Consider the following 27,157-nt stretch of genomic DNA (forward strand, 5'->3'; position numbering starts at 1 on the left):
TGAAGTGTTATAGTCACCCTCGAAAGTTCTCTCCACCCATTTTCGTCATTGCGTTGTCATGCAGTGCAGACTCACTGTACACGGCACTGCACAAACAAACAGGAAATCTCCCCAGCAGACATTCATACAAGCCTGGACAGGAACATGGGAGTCATACATTGGGTTACATGCGAGCAAGGAAAAAAACAGCAAAATGTGACCGCCACCTTTCCAAACACTCATTAGGACAAGCGGCAGAAATGTTTTCCATGGAACGACATGTTAGAGAATCACGAAAAGAGACTTTTTTTTTCTCTTTTTTTTCTTTTTTTTTTACACGTTACAAAACACGAGTGGAATATGAACACATTTGAGCAAAGCCTTTTTTGTTCAGGGTTCCAATGCAACCAGCACAGGCCCTGTTTGGACTTCTGTAATTCACATTCTTGCTGCATTAGTGCTGAATTAACCCTTCAGGGTAAACTCTGAGCTCTTCAATAATGTAAACACAAAAAGGCTCACAAAAATAACAAATGGAGGCAATAAATTTGGGTTTTTTATCTATTGTGAGTTTTAGTAAAACACATTCCAGGGCCTCCTTGACAAGATTAGTTTCTGCATTTTACTGACACGATTCGATTCCGATTTTTGGGCCTGCGATTCGATTCAGAATCGATATTTGATTCAGAACGATTTTAGATTAAAAATGACTTGATTGTCAAAGATTTCTGCTTCAATATATAGATATGCAAAGAATTGTCATGATCTACTCCAGTCTGACTCGCTAATGCTAATTAGCGCGCTACTCGCGGCACTTTTATCACTCAAAAGAACGACTATTCATACAAAACGCTTCAGGAATATATACAGAGAAGCATCTTAACATTAGTGATCGACATATGCTCTTCCTACACTGCAATTTTTTTTTTATAATTATTGGAATAACTTGATCATAACTTTTTGCTTAATATGGCTACAACTTAAAAGTGTATCAGAACGCGTGAAACCACACTGCCCCTAAGTGGCCAAATCAGGTACAACACGAACAGTGCTCCCAATAAAGGCACACACAAACAAGGGCAAGAAAGTATAAAATAATTGAAATAAAATCGATTTGGGAACATTTAAAATCGATTCTGAATCATAATAAATGAGAATCGATTTTTGGCACACCCCTACTTAATACACTAATAAAAAATGAAGTAAAATACCAACAGCGGTTGTTGCAACCCAAGTCAAAGAAATTTGAGGAAAACAAAAAACACCAATTGTCAATTGCATCCTTCTGTAAAGTCAATGTCAAGACATAAACCCTATAGAGCATCCATTTTTACCTGCGACAGAGGAGACTGGAGAGAGCAACTGAAATCAAAGAGGCTGCAGTGCGGAGCCTTGAAAAGCATCACAAAAGAAGACTGCAAAAGTTTGATGCTGTCAGCATCCCACTCATTTGAAACTAAATATTAAGACTCAGTCCCTTTTGTGTGCTTTAAGTGTAGCTGTTGCAAAACGTAACTAAAAATCCATTACAAATGAAAATGCAATGTGTTGGTGTCTATATGGATCTATATAAAGCAAACATGGAGCATATGACTATCATGCCTGTCTCAGCTGTGGTCCAGGTCAACAGGCAAACACATGGCACTCAAATTCAAAATGGCGCAATGCATGTTTAGATGGAGTTGCTAACTTGTTTATGCAGACATGAACATGAAATTGCCTCAAAATCTCGGAGGAGTACGCATAGTGACATAAATGATCCGTTTCATCACGTGACTCATAACAGAGGGGCAGATTCGTACATGAGCGTGTTTGATTTCAAATACCTTTTTCACAAGCAAGCTCAAAGTACGGAAGAATATTGTTGAGCAAAGCAGGAAATGCCGCCTGAATCACCGCCATTTCCTGCATGTGGCATCAGAATCATCACCAGGAGGAAACCCAGTCGGAGCTCTCATTTGGCTTGGTGTAGTACGCCCTCTGCTGGACACTATTATGTAGGTATCCTTTCTTTCATTCTTTCTTTCTTTCTTTCTTTCTTTCTTCCTTTCCTTCTTTCTTTCTTTCTCTGCTTACTTTTTCTGCATTGATGTCCATAATGCAAATGGACGGCGCTTGCACTAAGCTACAAGTGGAGATAGCACATAACAAAAGATTTACTAGATGGTTTAATTTCACACTTGATGAGTGGACAGGAACATACAAACAATTAAAGAACATTTTCCATAATATATCCTCTTTGGATCATATCTGGAACATCACAATCAAACTGAATTGCAAAGTCTGTTATCACTGTTTCAAATGTCACATAACAACCAAAATGGAGGACAAAAAAAACCCACAAATGCAGAATTGCATGACGGATCATGACTTTTGCGTTAAGCAGTGATTAAAAGCAGACGTGTTCTTTCTTTGACGTCTCCACGGTGACAAACGAGCAACAATGAACTGATTGTCATCAGCTGCAAACAGTCTCAGTCTGGCAAAGGCTCAAATAAAGAAGTGGGAGGATTCATTGTCATGAATTCAAGAAGGCGGAAAAAGTGAAATTAGAAATAAAGAATATAAGACAAATGTTGCTGCACGCATGCCTGACGAAAAGGGCAATTTTATTACCCCTGCCAAGTGTAAAAGTGCAATTTGTGTTGTTTTGATCACTGTGAAATTCCTATAAATTCTTCGCAAATCGAGGACCCTCGCTGTACAGTCCACTTGTAATGAGCAACCTTATCCAGCAGGGGGTGATGTACCCACCTGATCTGAAGGCCAGATATATCGAATAATAAACTCTCTCATCCATCCCATTTCTGTAGTGCTTGTCCTTATTAGGACTGCGGTTAATATCTCATCTGACTGGATTGGTTGCGAGGGAACACACACAAAGAAATATTCAGTCTCACATTCACACCAATGCACAGTTCAATTAAACTTGCATGCTATATATATATATATATTTCTTTTAGATGAAATTGTATGCCAGACATTTTGGTCAGGTCTGGACGTACCTGAAAATAAATGAAAAAAAAAAAAAAAAAAAACTTTTCTGGGGAAGTGATTTTCGGCCATGTTGACAGGTCTGCTTTGCAGACACTTGAACTAATCTAAAATATAAAAATTGCCCGTATGAGTCGTCAGTGCTACAGCAGTAAAGGAAAAAAAACAAAAACACATCCTTATCGCAGGCTACCTCACAATAGTCCCATATGTTTTTGCAATCACTATAATACTCCACCATGGCTGTGCAGTCACTCCGTGTGTCTTACGTGCTCAAGATCCAGTCCTCGGCAACGTGCACGCGTCAACGCATCAGTTTGTCAGCGTTCCAAATGAGTGGCACGCTCAGAAGGACAGGGGCGGATGTGGATGGTGGTAGGGAGTGTTTATTTTTTATTTTTTATGAAGTCCCGTCGCTCCAGTGTGTGGCCCATTCCTTTTTATGAACGCCGGATTTCTCTGTCTGGAACTGCGGCCGCTCCTGGCGAGGGATCTTCACCGCGTGGTACTGAGGCAGTTTGTCTTTGAGGTGGGCCCGTTGGAAGAAGCCACACTGGGGACGCAGTCACATAGGAAGGAAGGAAGAAATTACGCACAATTAAGAGATTCAATTAGCAGATGTTTTATTTCTCAGAGTGGCAGTTTTGGGGATGTCGGGGTTCCACGCCCTTTTGAAAGCTCCTTTCTGAGCGAGCCACACTCACCAACAATAGAGGGGAAGGAAATTTAATTCTAGTGCAAACTGTGGACAGCAAATAAATAGCAGAGAAGTGAAGATTGTGGAGTATAATACTAGCTACGAGCTAGCATGTGTGTTTATTTACAGTATAATTCAATAGCGTTCAGAGATCAGACACAGCAACAGCGCAAGCTAGCATTAGCATGTGTGTCTATGTCATTTAGCTGTTTATCGAATTAAAGTAAAAAATGTGCTTAATAATACATTCTATGTACCCCCATTAGTCTAAACGCAGCATTCTGATTAATTATTGTGTTTGTGGAATATGAATTAAGCAGAAAAATCCACCCCTTTTTATCCCATCGCAGGGGGCGGCCATTTTGCCACTTGCTATCAACTGAAAATGACATCACAGTCCCTACTTCCTAAGGGCTCAATTTGTGAACGCCACATGGTCAAACCCAGAAAAAAAAAGTTGTTTACTTGAGCCCTTAGGAACTGTGATGTCATTTTTAGTCGACAGCAAGTGGCAAAATCCAGAAAGAATTGTGCTTGTCTGAGGTCACAATATGCTAAATACAAGCTAACTTACATACAAGCTAATCCAGGTGACTAACAGAACACAGCTGGGTCAATTATTTACTTATTACTTATAAAATTATTATTTTATATTTAGTAACAAAGTGAAAAACCACATCAAACAAAAGGTGTCTGCAGTTAAAACCCACTAAAAGTACGTGATGGTTTGAGAGAGCTAATGAGTTGTGTTGTTATTCCACACACCGACACACCGCCAACGTGCTCTTAGGAAACCTGCTGATTGTGGCGCCCACACAAAACAACACGCGCAGGCAAAACAGTCATTAAGCTGTGAAGTGTGACGAGCCAAGCAAGTGCAGACAGTCCACAACAACACACACAACACAGCAAGTGTCTCAAAAGCCCACGACTGAAGCTGGTGGTTGGTGTTCACAGGATGAAATACATTCAGTAGTGACATTTTAATACTCCATGTTAACAGCAACCTTTTCGGTTTTTTATTTATTTATTTTTTTAAACTTGTATTTATTATTTACGTTGCTTCTTAGATTACGCCCCAAATGGTTGACTGTCCAATTTATTGCAAAACTTTTGAGCGCATTTTTGTCTCTTTTATTATTTTTATTTTACATTGTCATGCTCCTTTGTACAGTTAGCAAAGTTAGTTGATATGTATTTTTAAAATGAATATTTTATTCATTGATATAATATGCAAAACAATTAGGAAATTAATAGATTTAAAATAAAAATAAAAATTTAAATAATGACATTTTGGGGTGTCTTCTTAACCATCTGAAGATGTAACAATGATGCTTTATATACAATAATTTAAAAATAATATAAAACTTTCAAATCAAACGTGGATCTTTGTATGAAATTGCGCATTATTGTAAAACATTATCTGAAATAATTTTATTTGAGATTTTCTTTATATGTATTCCGTTGAATTAAAAACAATTTTTTTTAAATAATCATAATAATAATAATAAAATATTTATAAAAAAATCCCCTTGTTAGAGAGTTGCTGTTTAAAATTGGATAGACAAATTTAATAACTTTTAAAATATTACAACATTTAAAGTGTGCTCTCCAAGAAGAAGAAAAACATTTTTTTAAATAAAAAAATAAAGCGTGTTCAAATATACAAAAACAGGATTACAATTTGAATTAAAATGTAGCTCCATATATTAAATTGTCATTCATTATTACCATAAAATAAGAGCTATGCTATTTTAGAGGTGAGAATTTGTTATATACTTTGTTGTGTTATTGCTGTAATATCACATTTTTTATTGACGTCGCCCTTGTGAACACCAACCAGGCCGGCATAAACGCCAGCAGGCGCGAGGTAACAGCAACCGCGTGGCGGCCATCTTTACCGCTCGGACGGAGGGAGCAGGAGGGGAGAGAGCGGGCCCGACTGAAATGTGTTCCCATTACAGTTCCGAGGCCTGCTTCTCCACCTCCGAGGGCTGGACGCCCAAATGGGCGCGGTAGTACTCCGTGTCATAGTGTTGGCGCCTCTCGCTGCGCTTGAAGAAGCCACACTGGGGTTCCAAGATGGAGCACAGAAGAAGAGCAAGGAAGGATTTTAAGCAGCGAAATGGAGGCAATGGTCACCTTTCAGCCAGAGAACCAAAGTGTATCAAAATCATCTTGTGAACTTTTGTCGCTTTTGGACACTCTTCAGCTACAGACTTCATAAAGAGGAATGCTGGATATGTTTTCTTTTTTTATGGATGGATGTAGTTATGTAGGAGGAGGGTGTAATGATGTCATTACCTTCCACAGTATGCAAACCAGCAGGGTCAGCAGCAGGATGCCTGCCAGGATGGCGATGAGGATGATCCACCAGGGGATCGAGTACTGATCCACGAGACCGGGCTCTGGGTAGATCATCAGTGGTACCTGCAAAACATAAACACCCGGTGATATTCTGTAAATAGACATGAAAAGGTGACATCCTGTACAGGGATTTTGGGGTGTTTTAAATTGCAGTTCTAAGGTGGATGAAGTTATTATATAAAGAAAAAAGTTTTAAATGGGAAATATTCTCTGTATTTAGGAATTACTGATCTCTTTATATTGTAACTTCATCCACATTAAAACTAGAATTTCCTCTCCCTGATAAAAAGCCAACCAAATATAAAGTACAATACATAAGTTTACATTCGTTTTTTTATTAAAATGTAATCGGATGGTGAATAATCCAAATATAATTTATTTAATAATTTATTTATTTTTTACGAGTAGTTTAAGGCATGGTCCACAAAACAACAACAACAACAACAAAAACAGTTGAGTCAAAAATAATCCACTGTGAGTAAAATATTTGGGTAAAATATGGACTGATTCACTACTTGGGTCAAATTGACCCAAATGTTTTATACAAAATGACCCAACTTTTTGGATTGGTTTGTGCAAAACAAAGCAGTAAGTTGGGTCAAATTGACCCAAGTAGTGAATCGGTATTTTGAAGAAAAAACGAAGAATACCTTCTTCTTTTTTTTTTACCCAAATTAGGTTAATTTTGGCCCAACTGTTTTTAGGTTGTAAAGCAAATAAAGGATTTGAATCCTATGAGGGATTAACAAATTGCAGAAAAATTATTTAAATAGAAATATATATTTTTTATTATTGTGGAAAATAATTCTCACATGTGTTATTGAGATTCTTTATTATTATTATTATTATTATTATTATTATTATTATTATTATTATTATTATTATTATTATTATAGCATTTTATTCTTTCTTTTTTGGCATCAAACAACTCCCACATAATACATCCGATTTACACCGTTCAAAGTTAAACATTTATTTTTTTTGCATTTTTCAATTGGATATCATTAGTTCCACTTTTCTATCGAAATTAATGGAGTTACTGCATGCCTAGGTGGCGCTATTGAGTGATTTTTTTTTTTTTACATATCTCCATTGGATATCATTCGTTCTACTTTTCCATCTAAATGAATCGAGGATTTTCAGATAACACTTTTCATAAGCATTCATCTTAGCATCCAGCTATTAGCATTCAGCAATTAGCATTCCCACGCAATTTCTGCAGAAATTGCCCTTAGCCTAGTTATTATTATTGATATTATTGTTATTGTTATTATTATTATTATTATTATTATTATTCAGAAAAAAAGATAATCAGACAAAATTCAAATAATTTCATTTCAATAATTCAGACAGTATTTCACATTTAAGTTAAAATACAACTAGAAAAAGTGAATTCATATTTTAATCAATTAATTAATATTTAATCACACCAAAAAGAAGGGAAAAGACAAGCATGCATGTGTGTATGAAGCGTCATGATTGTAGAAGTTACCTGCGCTGCAGCATCCCTGAGGAGCAGATGTTTGATGGTGGACTTGACGGTGATTTCCGCTCTGACCAGCAGCTCCAGAGCGCTGACTGACGGGAAGTCCTGAGAACACATAGCAAGCGGCACTCGCATGAAGAAATAGCAAAGTGATGACGTTTGTTGGCTGTCATAAAATCCACACAAATTTTACCTCGATGAAGGTGCTGTTCCACAGCCTGCCGTGGATCCTGAGCACCGCCTGTCCGGAGAAGCTGTGGAGGGGGCACTGCAAGAGTATGCATCGCGCTGATCCCAGGAGACAATCCTGTCACGACAAAACAGCAATCATCAGGAATCAGAAAGTCAAGACAAAAGTACCACAAATTGGCTGGTATAGATTGATGTATCTTTTTTAGTTAATAATAATAATTGAGTTAAAGGAGGTTAAAATGCATCGAATTGTTCTACCACTAGGTGGTGTTAGCGTTTCATGTTGGACATTGCACATTCATTTCTTAGTGTGTGTTGATGTGTGTGTGATGATTATTCTTCATCGTCCTCTCACCAGCGTGAGTGACTTGCGCCTCTCGGAAGCGGCCACGGCCGGAGCGGTTCGTCTCACGCCGCCGCTACTTGTCTCTTGGCCTTCGAGATCCGGGTGGGAGCGGCGAACTCGTCCAGCCTGTTGACAAGCCGAGCACACAACTGTCACAAATGTGGACATATATCATATATTCTTTATCCTCTGCAAAAAAAAAAAATGACGAATATTATTTAAGCTTATCAGCCACTGAGAATAATGAGGGCTATTCTACATTTGTCGGTATGACTGTTTGGTATTTTACTGCCCCCTGGTGGCCTAGTACAACATTATAAAGAATGTTCTATATTTATCCTTTTTTTTATTATTATGATTTAAAGCCAAAGAAAAATCTAAACACTTATATCACACAATAATAGCACTTTTGGGGTACATGAAGACCTCCTCTCCTATCATTTATTTTTTATTTTTTATTATTATTATTATTTTTATCTCTCCTATCATACTCACAGTTTGATTGACAGACTGCACAGGCGAGGGTCCATGCAGACTCAAAGGGTTAATCGCCTCCATCGGAGTACAGTGGGAGGCCAAATGTCCATCAAAGTTCATGCTGCCCGGGTACAGGAGCCACTTGCCATTGGCCAGCTCATAGGGCCACATGATGTTGAGGAAGGCGGAGCCTAGCGTTTGCAGAGCTTGTCCAGGATTGGCCACCTGGGGGAGGGCATGAGCAGATCTTTTAACGTCACACTCCGTAGAACCGTTGAGGATATTTTAACTAATTTTTAAAAATTGAATCAGACGCCTCTTTGTGGCAACCCGCTTCTTCCTTTTAAAAGATTTACTCGTTTAGAGTGGAAATGTTGGCGTTCCTCACCACAAACTCAAAGTCCACAGGGCTGCCGACGTCCTCCAGACTGCTCATGGCGCTCTCACCCTTAACAGCACCGCTGAAGAACAGCTGGTGGGGACGAGCCAGCCTGCAGCAAAACACAATCGTATCAGCTGTACACAAATGAAATGTGTTTATATTTTGTATATCACAGAATGTTTTTGTTCTATGATTATCATCATTCTGGATATTTGATATCAACCTGATACCAAATCACTATATCTTATCTTGTATTGGCTCTCTCACCCGCTGACAGACAGAGGGAGCTCTATCACAACTTTAGCCATCGCTGTGATTGGTGCCAGGTCAGGCTGCTCACTGATGCTGTGGACAAATAAATTAATGAATACAAAATATATATATATATATATATATATATATATATATATATATATATATATATATATAATCAGCTACAGTATAATAATAGGTAACCATTTTGAAAATGCCTCAATACTACAAAAAGGTACTTGCGTAGTCAGTTGGAGGTCGGCGGTCAACTCAGTGGTTTCAATGGTGATGTTGGCCGTGCTCAAGTTGATGGTGAATTTTAACTTAAAAAAAAAAAGAAAGATTTTAATGGATGTGTGCTTATTATTTCATATATTATTAATTCATATTTAATTTGGTTAAAATCATTTATAAAACAGGCTACTGATAATTGACAATACATTCTTATTCTTATTCTTATTCTTATTCTTATTCTTATTCTTATTCTGTTGTTATATATTGTTTTAAATAACATACTCGGTGAATTTTGCATATCATCCCATTGATAATAATTCATTGTATTTTGTAATATACAATAAAATCAATATTATACAATTATAATACACAGTAGGCTACAGTATGATACAACTTGAAGAAAATGTATATGTTTATGTTCCACATTTATGTTTAGTTAATTATTTAGTTAGGCTACAATACTGAATTCATATCATTTAGATTCTTTGTTTTTATGTGAACCTTGTTGTTTGTTTTTTCTCCCGCTAATGAGCAATCAATTCAGTCAAATAGAGCAGGAATGGGCAATTTTACCGAAAAGTTAAGTATTGCATGCAGCAATGCATGCTGGGGAATAAAGAGGAGACAAAACGTTCAAAAGTACTCAAATAACACCATTTGTTTTTCTTCACGAGAACCGTTGACAGTTCGTTGAAGTTAAAATGCATAGCGTAAAATCAAAGTGTATTAAATTGCCCATCACGGCTGACACAGAGCATGTGAGCAAATTAAAATTACAAGCACTTAATGCTCTTCATCTTCATCGTTTTCAAGCAAGTTGCAGAATTTTCAGTCTCCAAGAGAAAATACAATCAAAAGACATGAAATTAAAGATAATAATAATAATAATAATAATAATAATAATAATAATAATAATAATAATAATAATAATAATAATAATAATAAATATAAAAATATATAATAATAATAATAATAATAATAATGTTCATCCCAATTGACTAATCTCACCTTTGTGTTTCGTTTCACAGGATTCCCCAGGTCGCATTCTACATCGGAGCCATTTTGGTTGGCTTGACACCTCATCTAGAAGTGAGTCAAAAGTCGGCAAAAATGTCATCACACTGCGTCATGTGCAACATATTTTTATGATGGCCGCCCAAAGCACCTGAGCGGGTACCCTGGATCCGGCGTAGGAGAGCGTTTTCGGAAGCGAGACCAGCAGCTGAGCGGCGTGTGCGTCGTCACCATCCTCCTCGGGGCGCAGCGGGTCCGAGGGCGTGTTGGTGACGGTGATCTCCAACACCACCACGCGCTGGTCGGACAAGGAAAACACCTGCACGTCGTCTTCGTCCCTGAGACGCACCAACAGGGCGAAGGTTAACAACAATTTAGACTGAGCCAAGATGGCTGCAGAGTAGCAAGGCCCATTCATACTTGGGCTACCGGTTGCTAGGCAACAGCCAACACTTTCCACACTACCCACTGCGTGTTTTATATCCACACATTAACCTTGGCAGGGGGGTGAACAGGTCAGAGGTGAGAGGTCGCGTTCCAAAGCGGTAGCTCAGCTTTAGGTTGCTCTGGCAGATTTTGTCCGAGCCGCATCCCTCGCGCAGGAAGTTCACCTTCAAGAAAGGAAGAAGACATAATGATGAGTAAATATGAATTCAAAGACTTTTATTGTTAAATTTATTGCACAAAGTAGTAACCCTGACCGACCTCCGAGTGCAGCGTGTTGGAGGGCGACACGTTGAGCACAGGAGCCAGTTTATCGAGCCGCTTGGCTCCAGAGTGCCGGCGCGGGGGCACAGGTTTGATGGTGTGGGTGATGGCCAATGAAATCGGACGCAGTTTGTCCCGGATGTTCTCCTACATGGAGAGAGGAATTCGGAAATGCTACAGAATCACAATTGCTGCGCTACTTGGTCACTTTAACTCTGTTTGGTGACTCGACAGCACAAAACGTTACATTACCTAAAGACTCTCTATACTTATGTGTTACAACTACAATACAAGTGTAGCTCATACTACCGGAGACAAATTCCTTGAAAAAAAAAAAGATTTAAAAGCTGTGCCATCATTGTCTGATTTATTAAACTTTGGAACTCTATTTGTATTTTTATGGTCTCCTTAACTATTTGGAAATAAAAATATATAACTAAGGGAAAAAAAGAAATATATAATTTATTTAATTATAAATAAAGGTGTGTGCACATTAAAAATATTATAAGTGTACTCCTCCTCTGTTCTGAAATAATAATAATAATTAACTGAATTTTAAAGTGATTGACAGGTGGCAAATGACAAGTCGAACCATTCTGGTATGGGGGAGATGTTGGGATTCTAGGATACTGAAATTGAATAGCCTACTGAATATACAATAAATTTTAGGAATTTATATTTTTCTGAAATATTTACATATACTTTTTTAGTATATTTTAAAATCTCACGTACCCCCTGGAGTGCCTTCACATACCCCCAGGGGTACACGTACTTCCATTTGAGAACCACTGATTTAATGTATTTTAATTTGTCAATTTCAAAGTAGTATATTAAAAGATTTTTTTTTAATCTTTTGAGGTCATACACACACATATGCTATGAAATATTCTATTTAAAGCTACTGAACATAGAATATTCCATTTTGAATCACTACTGCCACCTGCTGACGAAAAATGAAACTGCACACACCGTTCTTCACATACACACCACGCACATTACGTCACATCCGCAGACAGGGCGCGGGAAATTCTAACCCGAATCCAGTCTGAAAACTATTGGCTTGCAGGAGTACCCATTATGAACAGCTAAGGTGTTAATCTACTAATTAGAATGCATTTCAGCCATAAATGGTCAAATAAAAAGCTTTTTGTAAAGTTACTTTTGAAAAAAAAGTTCCATATTGCAACTTAAAAAAAAAAAAATCTAACTTGCCAAGTCAGCACTACGTTATAGTTGACAATCAATCCGAAGAGTTTTTCTTTTGTGGATGCCATTGTGCCTCAAAAATGTTAAATTTCCCATTTGTGAACCTTTTTGCTATCTCATGAACAGGTTTGTCTCAGACAGTTCAATTGTACACAATCAGATAACGCTGATGTCATCACTTTGCGCCTCACAGCCACTAAAGAGTCATATTGGATTGATATACTGTATTGTATAAACGAAGATATGCCATGTTCTGTTAACCGACGATCTACATTATAAGTCTTACTAACATGGAGCTGGAAGGTAGCGGTGGTGCACGCCGGGTGCTTCTGGCGATGCAGCTCCACCTCCTCGGTCTGCATGTACTCCGGCTCCAGGGAACTGCGGCCCAGGAAGTTGATGCGGTGCGGCAGGCCCAGCTTCCTGCGGTCCGAGTCGGCTTCAAATCGCACCACCAGGACTTGAAAGTTGCGGAAATGGGAAGCAGCATTATGAATTTTGATGATCGATTTAACAATTGCTCATTTAAGATATTGTTTTAAACAACAAAATGATTGTGGTTGTATCCGATTTGTCGTGGTGTTAAATTGTATATGCTGTGTGAATGGCACAGCATGGACGGTCAGGGTAGGCAAGTGAGGCAGTGCCACCACCAGATGTTGAAAGCTTCAACGTCTCAACAGATATGACACATATCTGAAGATTCTGGTGAAAGATTCTGGTTGGGAACCCGGTGGTGCTGGATTTCACTTTCCTTTCTTTGATCCTTCCTCGGGTCTCCTGAAAAACCTCACGACTCTAGCTGGATTCTGAAGTATTCGGTTTAGGTGAACGGTATGGGATTTTTAAATAGGTTTTAGGTGAATTAATGAGTACACACACACACACACCCGCAAAAGGAAAAAAAGAGAGAGAGAGCAATGATGATGACATGTCAAATCGGTAGGATTACTGAATGAACAATACTGAGCTCTCTAGAAAGAAAAAAAAAGATATGACACACACCCCCGTTCCTGGCACTCAACAAGTCAAATATATAACAATCACTCCATTCAATACCAAAATGAAGTTCATCGTCTTATATACGAGACTCACTTAAATGTGGCGAGTAGTGCACTGGGTGGGCCGTGTAGACGAAGCAGGCTTTGACCTCGATGCTATGAACAGGAAGAGCAAGCATATCAGGGACACACAAGGAGCTAACGTTACAGTATTGCTCGGATCTGCTCTTACCAGACTCCATCTCGACCCTTGCAGTTATACTGGGTTAGATCGATGTATTCCGGGTCAATGGATATTTCCCGAATCACGTGGATGACTGGGCGAGACCTTTGCGGACAGAAAGGAACGATCAAAGGAAAATTCGAAGAAGACTTACCGGATCTGCATTTTTATACCTGAAGAGCACCACTGAATTATTAAGCGAGCCCACGGCGAGGTCTGGATAGTGGTTCTCATCCACGTCCAAGCCGCCTGAGATGGAGTATCCGAAACGCCTCACGTCAAAGTCTCGGCCATCTAGCACCTGGATAGTCACGGAGAATAAATAAATACCTGTTCCTTTCTCTTTTTTTTTTAAAGAGGAACACTTTTTTTTTTTTTAATAATAATGTGTTCTATGCATCCCCACTAGTCTAAATATGGTATTCTGGTTGATATTGTGTGGGTGGAATATGAGTTCAGAAGCAAAATCCTGCCATTTTAATCCATTTCAGGGGGCGGCCATTTTGCCACATTGATGTGGCAAAATGGCTGCCCCCTGGGATGGACAAAAATGGCTGGATTTTGCTACATAACTCATATTCCAAAAATGTAATATTCATCAGAATGCCATGTTTAGACTAGTGAGGTCACATATAACATCATTGTCAAGAAATGTTTAAGGTTGACTTTCACTTTAAAAACACACCTGAGCAGGTTTGGTTTCAATTCCTGCATCCGAGCCTCGGTAGATGAACACCTTGCCGTCCCCGTCGAACGGAGCTCCAACGGCGATGTCTACACATGAAATGAGATTGACTTATACACTTTGTGCAAGGAAATTATTGCACACAAATCATTTATAAAAAAAGAGATTTGATCATTTGCAGTAACGTGATGTCAGTTTTATGCTGTGATCTAAAATAAGAGTCATGCTTCTCAAAACGTTTGACTCTGTCTCTCACCTCCATATCCGTCCTGGTCCAGATCGCCAATGTTGCCGACCGTCATGCCAAACATGGAGTCGTACGTCCCGTTGAGACGGATGGGCCGGGCCTGATCGTCCCAGTGACCGAAAGGGTTCAAGTACACGTAGACAGCACCGCCGATTTCTGCCTTGCGGTCAAAGAAATTGGGCGCTCCCACGATCAGGTCGGTCCAGCTAATGATAGAAACAATGACTGAAACCCCTTCCCAACACATTGCGGAGTAGCATCTGTCATCAAGCAGACAGAAGAGACCCGCGCCCCCTTTCTCCTCACCCGTCATTATTGAGATCAGTGGTTGCCACTGAGTAGCCGAAAGAAGATGCGAGCTCCTCTCCCCAGAAAATGTGCTCGGGCACCAGCCGGTAAACGTTGTCCTTGCGTAGCAGCACCACGGCCCCAGTGTGATTAGCCCGCGGAGCGCCCGCCACAAAGGTCAACTCCCCGAGGCTCATTATTCCCATGGCCGAGTCCACAGAGAAGCCTGGCCGAGGAGGCGGAAGGGGGTAGTTAGGCTCAGGATTTAGTAGTATTGACCGTGGGGGCGGGCGGGGGCTTCTCTATGCTCATCTTCTTACTAATGAAATGTATGCCTAAAGGGACTATTGATTTTTATGTCCACCTCCTGATGGGGCCAGCTATGCTTGTCGGTCTGCCAGTATGTGGGGTGATCTATTGAGCTTCAGCTCGTGTCTCATGAGGTCTGCATCGCTTACTTTTAGTCAAGGCATGTAAACATTGTGACCAGACATTAATTGGATTTATAGCCGTGAGCAGGGATTTCTTAAACTCTGGTGAGCACTCTCTGGGGTGCGTGCCACAATAATGATATTATAATTCCACATTTAGATTGATTTCCCCCCCCCCCCCCCCCCCCCCCAAAAAATACAACTATATGTGTGTATGTGGGTGTGCATATTGTGAGTGCGTGTGTTTACAGTCTAGAAGTGTGATTGTGGCAAAGAGTAAGTGTGGTGCATTTGGGTCAAAACAAAACAAAATCTCAACGGAGGCAAGCAGATGCTAAAACATGCTAGGGGTTGTGAGTGACAAGAATGGGTGGTCTGTCTAACACTAAACATGCTTAAAAACACACACACACACACAAATAAATACATAAAAAGGAGGCGACAAACAGCAAGCAGCACCAGGACAGCAGGTGAGGAATGTCTGCAGTGTAAAACATAACAGGGGTGTCACAGGCGCTAGTTTTGCCACACAAGGTGGCTTTTAACGTGTCAGTTACAAGGTCAACATAGTAACACTTTGAGTGGAGACTGGACAAGGATCACAAATGTTGGTTAAGTCTTAAAAGGTACATCTGCGTCCTTATCAAGACCCTGCACTTTCTATATTCTCCTTAACTAATTCAATATTCAGTTATTTCTACCCTTAATTTATGCCGCTATTTTTTAAAATTTGCTCCATGAGCTAAGTTTTTTAAAATATAAATATATATAATAATATGTAAATTTAAATATATTTTTTAAAGTTTTTTTAAATGTATATATTAATAAATTGTGTTACTTATATAATTATATTCTGGCAAGTTGCAACTGGTTTATTATGTTATAATTATTTTAAGTAATTTTTAAATATGTTATTTTATGTGTAAAATTAGACAACAAACACATTTTTACCTTTCAATAAAATAAATGAATAAATAAATAAATTAATTAATAATAATAATAATAATAATAATAAAATCCTTCTGGTAAGCATTTGTATAATTGTACAAATATTTGCTTTTTTTTTAGATATTACTATATTTGCAATTTTTTATTCCCAAAATGTTCAGTTTAGGTTGTTGTTATTATCAAATTTGTAAAAACATAAACATTCTAAATGAATTTAGTCAAATTTTCCCGACTGACTATTCAGGCACGCAGATGTGTCATTTCATCTCGGGATCATCTCAATGGGATCATGTGAGTTATTAAAAAAAATGAAGGCTAAAATGTCACATGGGAATTAGTGTTGTCAAGGAGACGGCTAAATAAGGAGTGGGGCGAAAGGGTGAACAGGCCTGGAAGGTATGTGAATTAGGAGATTTACGGGAGATCCACGCAGTCAGTGAGACGTAAGAACACCGCAATCCAATGTTAACGATGAAAAGGTCCTGCTAAGTCCACAATGGGTCATTAAGCTTGAACGGTACCCTCAAAAGAAGGTGATGCTCTTTAGAAAAAAACACCCGATACACCAACCCCTGTTAGTGAGCACGCTCAAAAAAATAATAAAAACTTTGCCAGTTACAGAGCGTCGGGGCGAGAAAACCAACACCAAGATACCCTAGAAAGGCCTATTTTTTGGACACTACATGCAGACTTGAGATGACAAAAACCTACAGACACAAAAGACGAACTCACTGTTTCTCCAAGAGACAACCACCCACTGATGATGTAGTGGTTCACTCGCTTGACGACGTCGGTGCAGGCAGATACCCATCAGTGATGGTGTGAACGCCGCTCCTTTTGCCAAACATCAGCTCGGATAGACCGAATCTGACTCGACGTGGAATTCAAATGAATGGATGTATGGTTTCAATTGTCATGTTTGGGGTGGTTGTCTCTTAACAGTAAAGAGGGCAAGTCCAACACAGATCAAAATCCAGACAGGTGCCATTAGCAGAGAGGATTAACACCAAGAAGAAGAAAACTGATTTTAGGACTACTTCTATGTCAGAATCCGGTCTAAAGAACAACACATCACGCCTACAAACCTAAGTAGCTATTATGGGCTACATCCTCAAAGGCTGTGGGCTTCCTGGAGGGCTCCAAAGTTTTGTACAGCAGCGCGTCTTCAACTGGGCTAGCCATGAACAAGAGCCCTATGGCCCAAGGAAAGGAGGAGAGAGGTAGAGGGACCAGTGCAGGTAGGGTGACAGGGTGGTGAAATGTGAGGGAGGTAAGGCGGGTGATGAAGAGTGACAAAGAAAGGGGGAGAGGAGGGTGAAGGTGAGACAAGCTGTGATTGATTGGTGCTGTGTTTTGGTGGGTGGGCGGCAGCAGTTTTCCCTTTGTCGAGACCTCCCGGCTCTCTGGTGGACCGACAGCCCACCGGATTCAGAGTGTACCCTCAAGTCTCATGGCCGTCATCAGATCATTTGAAACCAAATATAATTGACAGTCCAGAAAAAAACTCCAGACACCAAAGAGTCGAAAATCTTGAGAGTTTTGGCCGTAAATAACCTTCCAAGAATAGATGGAGTCACCGCTCGAGTTGCGGAGTGGGGCTATATCGGAGAGCACGGGGTACAGTCTGAGCCCTGGTCGCCATCCCCCACCAGACCCTCGCTTCCTCTCCAGCAGTGAGCAGGGAGGGCGACTCCTACCCAGGTAACTGTGGTAGGGCACAGGGATGAGCCGGGCATTAAGCTGTTTCTGATCCGCCACCTCGTAGGGTCCGTCATCATAGAAACCAAGGTCGAGTAGCGTCTGGTTTAGCAGCTGCACGCGCATTTCACCTGAAAGGGAAACGTGTGAGGCCACAATACATCCGTAAAGAAACATTTGCACACTCCAGCACACTGGTGGGGACTGCCCTCTAGAAAAATCAGACAACAGACAAATCCAAAATGAAACATACATTCACTTGTACGAAACTGCAGTATTGATCCTATGCTCTGCTGCTCTCAGTCCAATTAGGATATGGTACCATCAATCAATGAGGTTTTTATCATGGATTTCTCTTTACAGCGGAAAGCTGAGCTGGATGGATATGATTCTTCAGTAACAACTCAAAGATGAGGGGCCCTCGTCACAATCAAACACGATGAGATCTCGTATTAGCAAAGGTATAAAATGCAGGTCAAGAAGGTAAAAACCCAGCGTTTGGCTTTAGTCACAGGTGCTTCTACTTAACTAGTAAACGAGCTCCGCAGGTGCTGGTTGAATAGAAGCACCTGGGGCTATAGACGAACTGTGGCAGAGTTTTTACTTTCTAGACCTAGACTTGCCACCTCGGACTATTAGCTGTGAAGAAAATGATTTACAGTTGGTTTGAGATAAAGAATCCAGAACACTTGAAGAGTGAAGTAATAGTTGATCGTAGAACTGATTACTTCATTCCCTTTTACTTTGTAGGTGATTTACTCCAAAGTATGAGTTTAATATGCACAGTGTATGTCTAGTTTCAGGGTGGCAAGTTGAAGTTACCCAATGATTTTCATTTACCATTGTGAGAACGCTCATTTGATGGAAGACTGTGGACATGTCCACTTTGCAGTTGCAATTTTGTGGGTCAAGGAGACCCATTGATCTTGTCTTTTCCATTGCAAGGACTCAAGGTTTGATGGAAGGATTTAGACCAGTGGTGTCAAAGTCTGGTCCTTGAGGGCCTGCATGTTTTAGGGGTTTCCCACGTTCAACACAGCTGATTCATATTAAAGCTCATCAGCAAGCTCTGCAGGAGCATGATAATTATCCTGATCTTTGAATCAGGTGCATTAGAGTAGAGAAACCTCGAAAACATGCAGGACTCAGGCCCTTGAGGACCGGATCTTGTGCTTTAGACTTTTCCTCTTCGCAATTGGTAAACATATTGTCATCCGCATGAGAAATTTTCAGAAAAGTTTGTTCTTTCTTGCGTATATTTACTGACTAAACCAGGACAAAATAGATTCTACCACTATCCGATGTTTGTCCTTCCTTGTTTCTTTATTGTTCCTTTGATGAAATCTACTTAGAGCCACTCTAATTCAGGTCCTTTATCAAGGTATCGTAATCCCTACAGGCCACCGTACCTTTCCAGTTGTACGTTCCAGGGGCCCCAAACAATATGAAGTTGTTGTCTGGGGTGAAACTGACGGCAAGACCCTGCTGGCAGAAGCCAAACTGCTCGTGACCCTGTGGCCGACCCTCGCAGAACTTCCATTCTCCTCCGTCCAGATCATCTCGCTCCGTTAGGTCTTCACTCAGAACGTAGCAGCGTCCGATGGGATCGCGTGTCTCGGAGGGTTGGTGCACGCGTTGCCTGAGCTCGTACAGGTGAGCGCAGGTCTGGGGAGACATAGCGGGGTGGTTGTGAGAACGTTTTAATCAAGAGATCCTGACACAGCCTTGACTTACCACCACCTTCCCTCCAATACCCTGGCTCTTGACAGTCACTCCCAGCCACTGGTTGTCTTTGCTCTCTTTGTTTAGATTCACTGAAGGAGAAGAACCAAAAACAAGATAAAAAAAATATGTCTAGGATCTGGTCCTAGCGGCAATCCAGATCTGAATGTGTTCAAATTTTTGTTCCACATTTCAGAAACATGCACGGTTTGTGGAAGATTCTGAAGTGTCTGCAGGTATGAGTGGTTGTTGACTTCATGGGCCCTGCCATTGACAATGTTGGGTTTATCCCACAAACCATAAGATTTATTTAATAAGCTGTGAAGGCTGGATGGAAATCATTGGTAGAGCTTTGACAAAAACAGCTCCTTTAAGTATCATGTACCATTCGGACATTTGTCTTCAGACACTTGTGCCATTTTGTGTCAAGTAACCTTTAAAAATCCATAGAATTCTTGACTTTGGCTGAAGAACAATCCCAAAAATGTTCAAAGTTGGTATTTCAACTGTTAGAACCGCGATATGAAACCAGGAAAGTCATGTTGCTTCTTGGCGACTTTGATACTGTGCCAGATGGGAATGCATTATGTGCCAAATTTATCAAAACTTACCTTCACCGTCAATATCCACCCTCTCACAGTCATATTCCTCAGGCGTGATAGGACACTTGAATAAGGCTCCCGGTCGACTGCCGCGCAACAAACCCTGACCTGCAGCCTGTGGCGCCCCCACCAGGATCCTGAAGCAACACAAATTTAAAGAAGCATTCTGTCAGTGAAAGGACGTGCGGAAACCATTCCGTTAACCTGCACAAGTATATGTGTACTAGACAGAAAACATGACTTCACGTTATCTTGACTGCAGTACAGGTCTGCAAGGACTCTATCTTGTTTGTACAAACTAGCTTTGGTTCTCAACACTCCCTCATCACTACGTGAAGGCAAGCAAAAGCCTTTATTCTCACTGAGGTAGGTGCTGATATTTTTTTGGGGGGGGGGGGGGTCGGCGGGGGCATAGTCGCTGCCCTCTGCCTTATTAGGAGCGCGGATTCTTAGGCTAGCGGGCTATTTTAAAAACTGAATGTTGGGCCGCATTCCAGCCAACGCTGTCAGCCATGGCAGATGCATGGAAGCGAGTCGTCAAGACAGATGGGGGGGAAGAGGAAGTGGGGAAAGTGATGAGGGAAAGTTAAAATAGGAAGAGTAAAAATAGTTAGGGTCAACTTTTGTTTACAGCTTAACCAAACTTGTGTAATTCAATTTCTTCCTTCGGTCAGACAATTGTTCCATACTAAATGACTACAAATTATTTTTAATCTTTCACTTCACAAGCTAAATCCATGTTGAGTATGCATTAGCATGTTAGCCATTTCCGGTCGGTGCTGCTGTTTTGGTTAGCAATAGCATTTCAATGGGCTCAACGGCTTACTCTTCAATGTCCATGTGTGAACAACAACAACAACTGTTTGAAGGAGGCATTCATTTATCTGTGTCTTTGATATGATTCACGATTCCCGACTCGTAATTGCGTGCACTGAAGCCTTTTGCACACTTTTATTCTTCATTGTTCAGATATGAGTCACAAAGTCTCGTCGTCATTTTCAACTGCCAGCTCATCTTTCAGTGAACCCACATGACATGTACTACTAAGCTTTGTGGGGTTAATACGCGCGCGTGTGTGTGTGTGTGTGTGTGTGTGTGTGTGTGCTGGGGCTGAAACAGGAATAAAATTACACACACACACACACATTGTTGGCATGGCCTCCCTGTACTGTACATTACCGTCACTACACCCTGAGATCATATCGGGCAGTTGAATGTGAGCTTGGGTTTTGTTCGGAAAAACCCACATGAACCGTCCAAATTACACAGCAGCAAACTCTCCATATCCCCATTCATCCGCCAAGGGATTAGATAACATACCAAGCCCCCACCTGCATTAGATACACCTTCTTATGGAACTGTAGAGACGAGCTGAATGCTCACTGATTTTGCCTGAAGGTTGTTGTTCATTCACAGGTCAAGGCTGGCGGTATTGTAGCCTGAATCTTTAAATGTTGAGAAGGTTATTTTTGGTTTTCCCCAAAACAGCAAAAATTACACTTCTTTTCTCAGTGTTACAAAAACCAAAACAAATGTTACGCATGCTTTTTATAAGATAATTTGCTCCACGGTCATTGCTAGTCACTGGTTCTCACATGAAAAAGCTCATTGGCTGATGTGTTGTATTTTTTTTAAGCATTTAAAAAAAAAATCACTATAAATAATGTAAAAAATATTATTATTAGATTAATATCTGATTGAAAAGTAAGAATATATAATCAAAAATATTATTATATATTAAAAATTAATTAATATAAAAGAAATCACTAGCAACAGAAACTATGAATAGCTCATATTCATTTCGACTGTCACACACACACGATTGCATGTTCTCTTGTTGCTAGGCAGAGTTCAAAGGGCTCAATCATAACTGCCCCATTGGCCAATGAAAGCTATAGAATGAAAATGATTCCCAGATAAACACCATAAAGAAGATGAGACCATTTTCCTTTAATTTGGAAATTTTAAAACATCTAACTATCTATAATAGTATAAAGTATAAAAGTAAATATAACACAGAAAGTTGTTCGTATGTCGTATGATATCGAAACGTACCACAGGTATCAAGTGAACAACTGCTAATAATGGTTTGTTATCATATATCAGACTGGAAGACAAACAACTGTGCACTGATAGCAAGACCTGTCACCCAAATTAAATTGGCGTTAAACTGATGAAGACCAGACTATGACCAATCATTTGCCACGATAAGCTCTCAATCACTGATCAATAGCTAGCACTAAAGCAATTAGCCATATGAAGACAAAAGCTTTTCTCCTTAGAACATTAACTGTGACGAACATACTTCTGGCTAAAAACAGAAAACACACAAGACCCTTGTTGCTCTCCTCACATTGACCCTAATCCTCATTCACCCACAGACCAGAGTGTACCCCACTTCTTTCGCCAAAATGAGCGAACGATGAGGATAAGTGGTAGAAAATGGATGGATGGGCACAAGAATCTTCTGCATATTCTCTTAACTTTCCCTTTAATGGGCCATTGAAGGCTATTTAAGTTTGTGGAAAATTAATTGCACCTTCACCATTTCCATTACGATTTCAGATTTATGACCCCCCACCCCCACCCCCACCACACCCCCACCCCCTCCCATCTCTTTTCTAACACTTAACATGTGTTGGGTGGACAGCAGACTGTGGAAGGCAGCACTGCAATATCAGCAGGGGGGCGAGAGGCTCTTTTGGCCCCCCGTTATTGTCCCGAGGCAAGACTGTGACCTCTGACCTGCATGCACAAACACACACTTGCAAAAGCAAACATGTGCAGGCATGCAAACATTATTATGTACCTGAATCGTTATTCACACACGTATGCACAGCTGACAACAAAAGTCTACATACATACACCAACTGTGTACGGGGGGGGCGGGGGGTGGGGGGATTGGGGGGGGGGGGGTTGCTCAGTCCCCGGACCGCCGCCTGTCTTTAAAACGGTTGTTTTCAGGGAAATCTCGCCACGGAAAGCAACAGCTGAGAATGAGGTGCTGTGAATCATGATGCGTGCCACCATGAGCCAGACAGAGGGCATGGCGAATGCATAATAAAACGGGGAAAAGAGAGCGACAGCTGGCAGTCGGGGCGAAAACCCTTTGGGACACTGCGGTTCCCTGCCAGGGAAGGTGATTCAATGCAATGATTTGTTTCAAAGAAATATTTGGCAAACTGCAAATTCCCTGAGAAAATGTGCCTCATGGTCCGATTGCTGATTGCAGTACCTCCAGAAACCTTCGCTGACATTTGAAGACAGATCAGTTCTAGCAATGGTCAGAGTTGTCACCGTCCTGAAAATCTGTAATTTGGGGGGTGCTATGAGACAAGCGACCCCATCCTCGGGTCACATACATCTTTAACAAGCTCCTCATTTCACCAGCTGGCCCTCTATTGATCAACATGGGAATGACCATTTCCAGGGCATTGACGAGGTAATGATTGGCCCTTAGGAATATATTCACATCCGTTCATTGTCATTTTTCTCCTTATCAATCAATTGATCCATACCATTTAGATGTTTATCTACGGAGACTGAAGAACACTGGTAGGCAGATCATGGGCACAAGATGGATGACATCCATCCATTTGTATTTTTCAGCCATTTCTATAGTGATTCCTCATCCAACTCAACAGTGTAACAAAAATAGAAAAAGAAAACATTCACATTTGCATTCCTCCCTATGAACAATTCAGAGTTGTAAATGAACTTCACATGCTTGATTTTGGTATACGGTGGAAGCCAGAGTATGCGTGAACCTCAGAACTGTCAGGGAGACGTGCTAACCGCTAGCATGACCGTGCCGAGACAGTATAACCAATTTATTGCAATTTATGTCAAGTGTGGCTGGAGATTTAAACTAAATAAAAAAGGACTATAAACATAAACATTGACACAAAACATTATGGAGTGACCACTTTTCTGGGATTGTTTTTACATAGCTCCTGCTAATTTGCTAGCAACAGTCAAAACTAACTGGCTCGGTAGCTCATTGGATTAAGGTTGGCCGACATCTTGCTGAAGGGAAAACAAAGTTGTGTGGATATTTCTGACATAACTATTAATGTGACACTAGGATTAAAAAAAGAAAACCAAACCCAACTATTTATTCTCCAAGTTACATCCCAACCAAGAATGGTATCATTGAATGGAAAGCTTTTTTTTATTAAGCTAGCACAAACATTTTTAGTTAATGTTGGATCAATGTCACTTTTTTTTTGTTAACAAAGGTATTTATATTAACTGATTGACATAAAAACATGCTTTATTTGGCTGATGGATGTATATCCATAGAAATAGAAATAAATACAAACATTCAAAAGAAATATTCATCACTTGGATTGAAAGACAAACCTGTCATATAAAGTGTTTTCATTTCCTGGTTTATACATGACAGCTTCTGTATAGAGATGCTATCATCTGATTGATTAAACCACACAAACACGCGCACGCACGCACGCACACGCACACATTTAATCAAAAGGTGAGTCCGGTCACGGCTTATTCATCCCCGCAGCTCCTGCTTGTGTTAGACCCTCCCCCACATTAGGAGAATGTGACCGCCAGGGTCAACCTCTTGCTTTCTCCTCAAACAACCTTGATGACACTTGAATAACTAAACACCAAAAACAAACGATCGTCCCTCTGATGATCTCGACGTGCAAAGGATGCCATGTTTTCCTGCTCTCATAGCGACTGAAATTGTTTTCTTTGCTGACGGCGCGCATTGTCCCACTCTCGCTCGGCTAATATTCCTGAAAGCTTTCGGGCCTGGCACCGGCGCTTCCCGCCGAGCTTTTGTCCGGGTCATGGCGGGCCGGCGGAGTGCTAAATGGACAGCCAGTGAAGAGTATTCATGGTGAGAGTCCTATAAATCCTTACTGGTTGTAGGTAAGCAGTGGGAAAAAAGGGGGGACTTGGATGCGCTGCCAAGGCTTTCACGTGAATGGGCTGCAGGAGATTTAATGACAAGAGTTACTGTAGATGGATCAGGAATTTGAGTTTGGGGATGGGGAAGAACGAGGGTGAGGCTGTTCCTAACGCAAGGAAAAATGGTGGGGGCGGGGGCTCTTCTATTCTGCTTTTGTGATGCAAATCAACAAGTCCATTCTGTGTGTGAAGGAATGGTGCAAGGACATAATGACACACATTTAAAGGGGTGTCAAACTCATTCTTGTCACAGGCCATGTTGTAGTTATGGTTTCCTTCAGAGGGCTGTTATGACTGTGAAACCATATAAATGTGTAATTGCCTCATCAGTTTCATTTAGTTAGAGTTGAATTCCCTCCGCGGTCATGCTAGTAACTCAAATGTTAATATCTAATCTCAGATCATCTCTCCTCATTGAAATGAATGGAAATGTAGTTCATCTGTTCCAGAGTCCCCCCAAAAAACATTGTCAGTAAACACAGTTTGGGCCTGAGCTAATCTAAAACGGATTAAAGCAAAGTGGAAAAGTATGCTGTGGTCTGACGAGTCCACAATTAAATTTCTATTATTATTATTAGTGGTCATAATAAGCTATTAATGCAGTGCATGTCCAAGCCCTTCAGTTCGGCAAGTCTCATAAGATTTTAGTAGACTTCTTAAAAATACGCCTTATATTTACTATAGTTTATCCATATTAACTCATCTTCTCCCAAAAAAAACCATATGAAAACGTTCTATTTTAAATATTGCCATGATCCCAAAAACGCATTTATACATTTTTTATGTTGTTGTTTGTTATACTAGCGTATACAGAAGGCTTTGATGCAGCCTCTGACCCGAAGAGGACGCTTAAAGCAATTGTAGTTATTACCCCCCAAAAAACGGCTAGCAGGTGACAGAGTATAAGAGATCAACCAGGGCCATGTTGCAAAAGTGCTTTTTTCCCCAGTGTTTTAAACAGATCTGTGAATAATGATAAAACTTAGCTATATTCTGATGCTAATTGCTGCCAAACAGAAACAGATAAAAATGTATTTTTTTTCCTGATGAAAGAAGAGACTCTAATCTTTCTTTTGGTAGGTTCCATGTTTTTATAGCAATAGAACACAATGTTCTGTGGGCCTTGCAAAATCTGTCAAAATCCAGTAAAACAGCCGAGAGCGAAGGGGGTTGCTTCAGTGAAAATGACTGAGTGACAGAGGATGGCGGAGTGAATGAGTTAATGACATTAAAAATGTATAAGATATATATGTATTAGACATAAAGACGTTTTTTTAAAAGTCAGCTACCTTTCTCACGATTTTATATTTCCATGTAACTGTCACTTTTCCCCAATATGCCAACAATTTTAAAACCTGCTGTCACAGCGTACCAATGCGTTGCACTGAGAGTCGGAAATGGCTTCCTTGAATACAAAAGCTGACCTAAAGACCTGAGAGGATGAAGATGAAGCACAATAGATGTCTTTGAACGCCACACAGACAAAACAGCACTGATGATTTGTGAGCTGCGGAAAGACGCCGCATCGCCCGTGCTTACACTTTCAACTAAACACTGAGGCAGGAAAAAGGATGTAACACTTCCATTGGATTGGGTCCAACATACAAACTGATGCAGTGGCAGTGGGCCAAACCCATCTTATGGGGAAGACTGCATGCTGCGAGGACTATATGGATGGAAAACGCCAGTTAGTGCTTCATATAGACTTTAAGTGCTTGATTATATCAAATAAAAGTAGTGCTGCCACGCCACAGCAGTTGGAATATCTCAGCTACAAGACATCATGAATTATTTGACACACAGAGTAGTTTGGGGGGTTTGTGGTTAGTATATCAGCCTCAGAGTTCAAAATTTGGGGCCTTGTGTGGAGTTTGCATGTTGTCTCCGAGTGTGAGAGTGTGAAAGTGAGCATAAAGATTGATTGTCTATGAGTGCCCGCCCATTGGATGGTGACCAGTCCCGGTTCTCGCCTAAAGTCAGCTCACCCACTACCCTAATAAGGACAAGCAGTACACAAAATAGTTGGATGGATATTTTTGG

The 27,157-nt window shown here is 40.5% G+C and overlaps 1 protein-coding gene across 5 annotated transcripts in view; it reads right to left on the reverse strand.

The window, feature by feature from the left end:
• Positions 1-2,151: 2,151 nt before the first annotated feature.
• Positions 2,152-27,157, reverse strand: part of itga7 (integrin, alpha 7) — a 30,034-nt gene continuing 5,028 nt past the window's right edge. Inside the window, exons 2-27 of one of the 5 annotated variants that reach the window (XM_086087801.1) lie at positions 20,189-20,316; positions 19,590-19,669; positions 19,265-19,520; positions 17,855-17,986; positions 14,797-15,004; positions 14,500-14,696; positions 14,244-14,332; positions 13,732-13,859; positions 13,568-13,663; positions 13,430-13,491; positions 12,625-12,794; positions 11,126-11,275; positions 10,916-11,031; positions 10,572-10,758; positions 10,415-10,489; positions 9,416-9,495; positions 9,188-9,265; positions 8,927-9,029; positions 8,557-8,763; positions 8,071-8,187; positions 7,717-7,830; positions 7,530-7,628; positions 5,975-6,100; positions 5,660-5,739; positions 4,390-4,409; positions 2,152-3,526 (exon numbers count right to left, since the gene is read on the reverse strand). In XM_086087801.1, the coding sequence (XP_085943927.1) occupies positions 3,414-3,526; positions 4,390-4,409; positions 5,660-5,739; positions 5,975-6,100; positions 7,530-7,628; positions 7,717-7,830; positions 8,071-8,187; positions 8,557-8,763; positions 8,927-9,029; positions 9,188-9,265; positions 9,416-9,495; positions 10,415-10,489; positions 10,572-10,758; positions 10,916-11,031; positions 11,126-11,275; positions 12,625-12,794; positions 13,430-13,491; positions 13,568-13,663; positions 13,732-13,859; positions 14,244-14,332; positions 14,500-14,696; positions 14,797-15,004; positions 17,855-17,986; positions 19,265-19,520; positions 19,590-19,669; positions 20,189-20,316 (3,211 nt within the window). In that variant the 3' untranslated portion in view covers positions 2,152-3,413. Of the gene's footprint in view, positions 3,527-4,389; positions 4,410-5,659; positions 5,740-5,974; positions 6,101-7,529; positions 7,629-7,716; positions 7,831-8,070; positions 8,188-8,556; positions 8,764-8,926; positions 9,030-9,187; positions 9,266-9,415; positions 9,496-10,414; positions 10,490-10,571; positions 10,759-10,915; positions 11,032-11,125; positions 11,276-12,624; positions 12,795-13,429; positions 13,492-13,567; positions 13,664-13,731; positions 13,860-14,243; positions 14,333-14,499; positions 14,697-14,796; positions 15,005-17,242; positions 17,351-17,854; positions 18,067-19,264; positions 19,521-19,589; positions 19,670-20,188; positions 20,317-27,157 lie in introns of those variants that run through there. The other 4 variants (XM_086087802.1, XM_086087799.1, XM_086087798.1 and 1 more) reach the window with 4 other exon arrangements.

The sequence above is a fragment of the Leptonotus elevatus genome, chromosome 10 (assembly GCF_054856555.1).
Source record: "Leptonotus elevatus isolate MCC_2025b chromosome 10, RoL_Lele_1.0, whole genome shotgun sequence".
Lineage (NCBI taxonomy): Eukaryota > Metazoa > Chordata > Actinopteri > Syngnathiformes > Syngnathidae > Leptonotus > Leptonotus elevatus.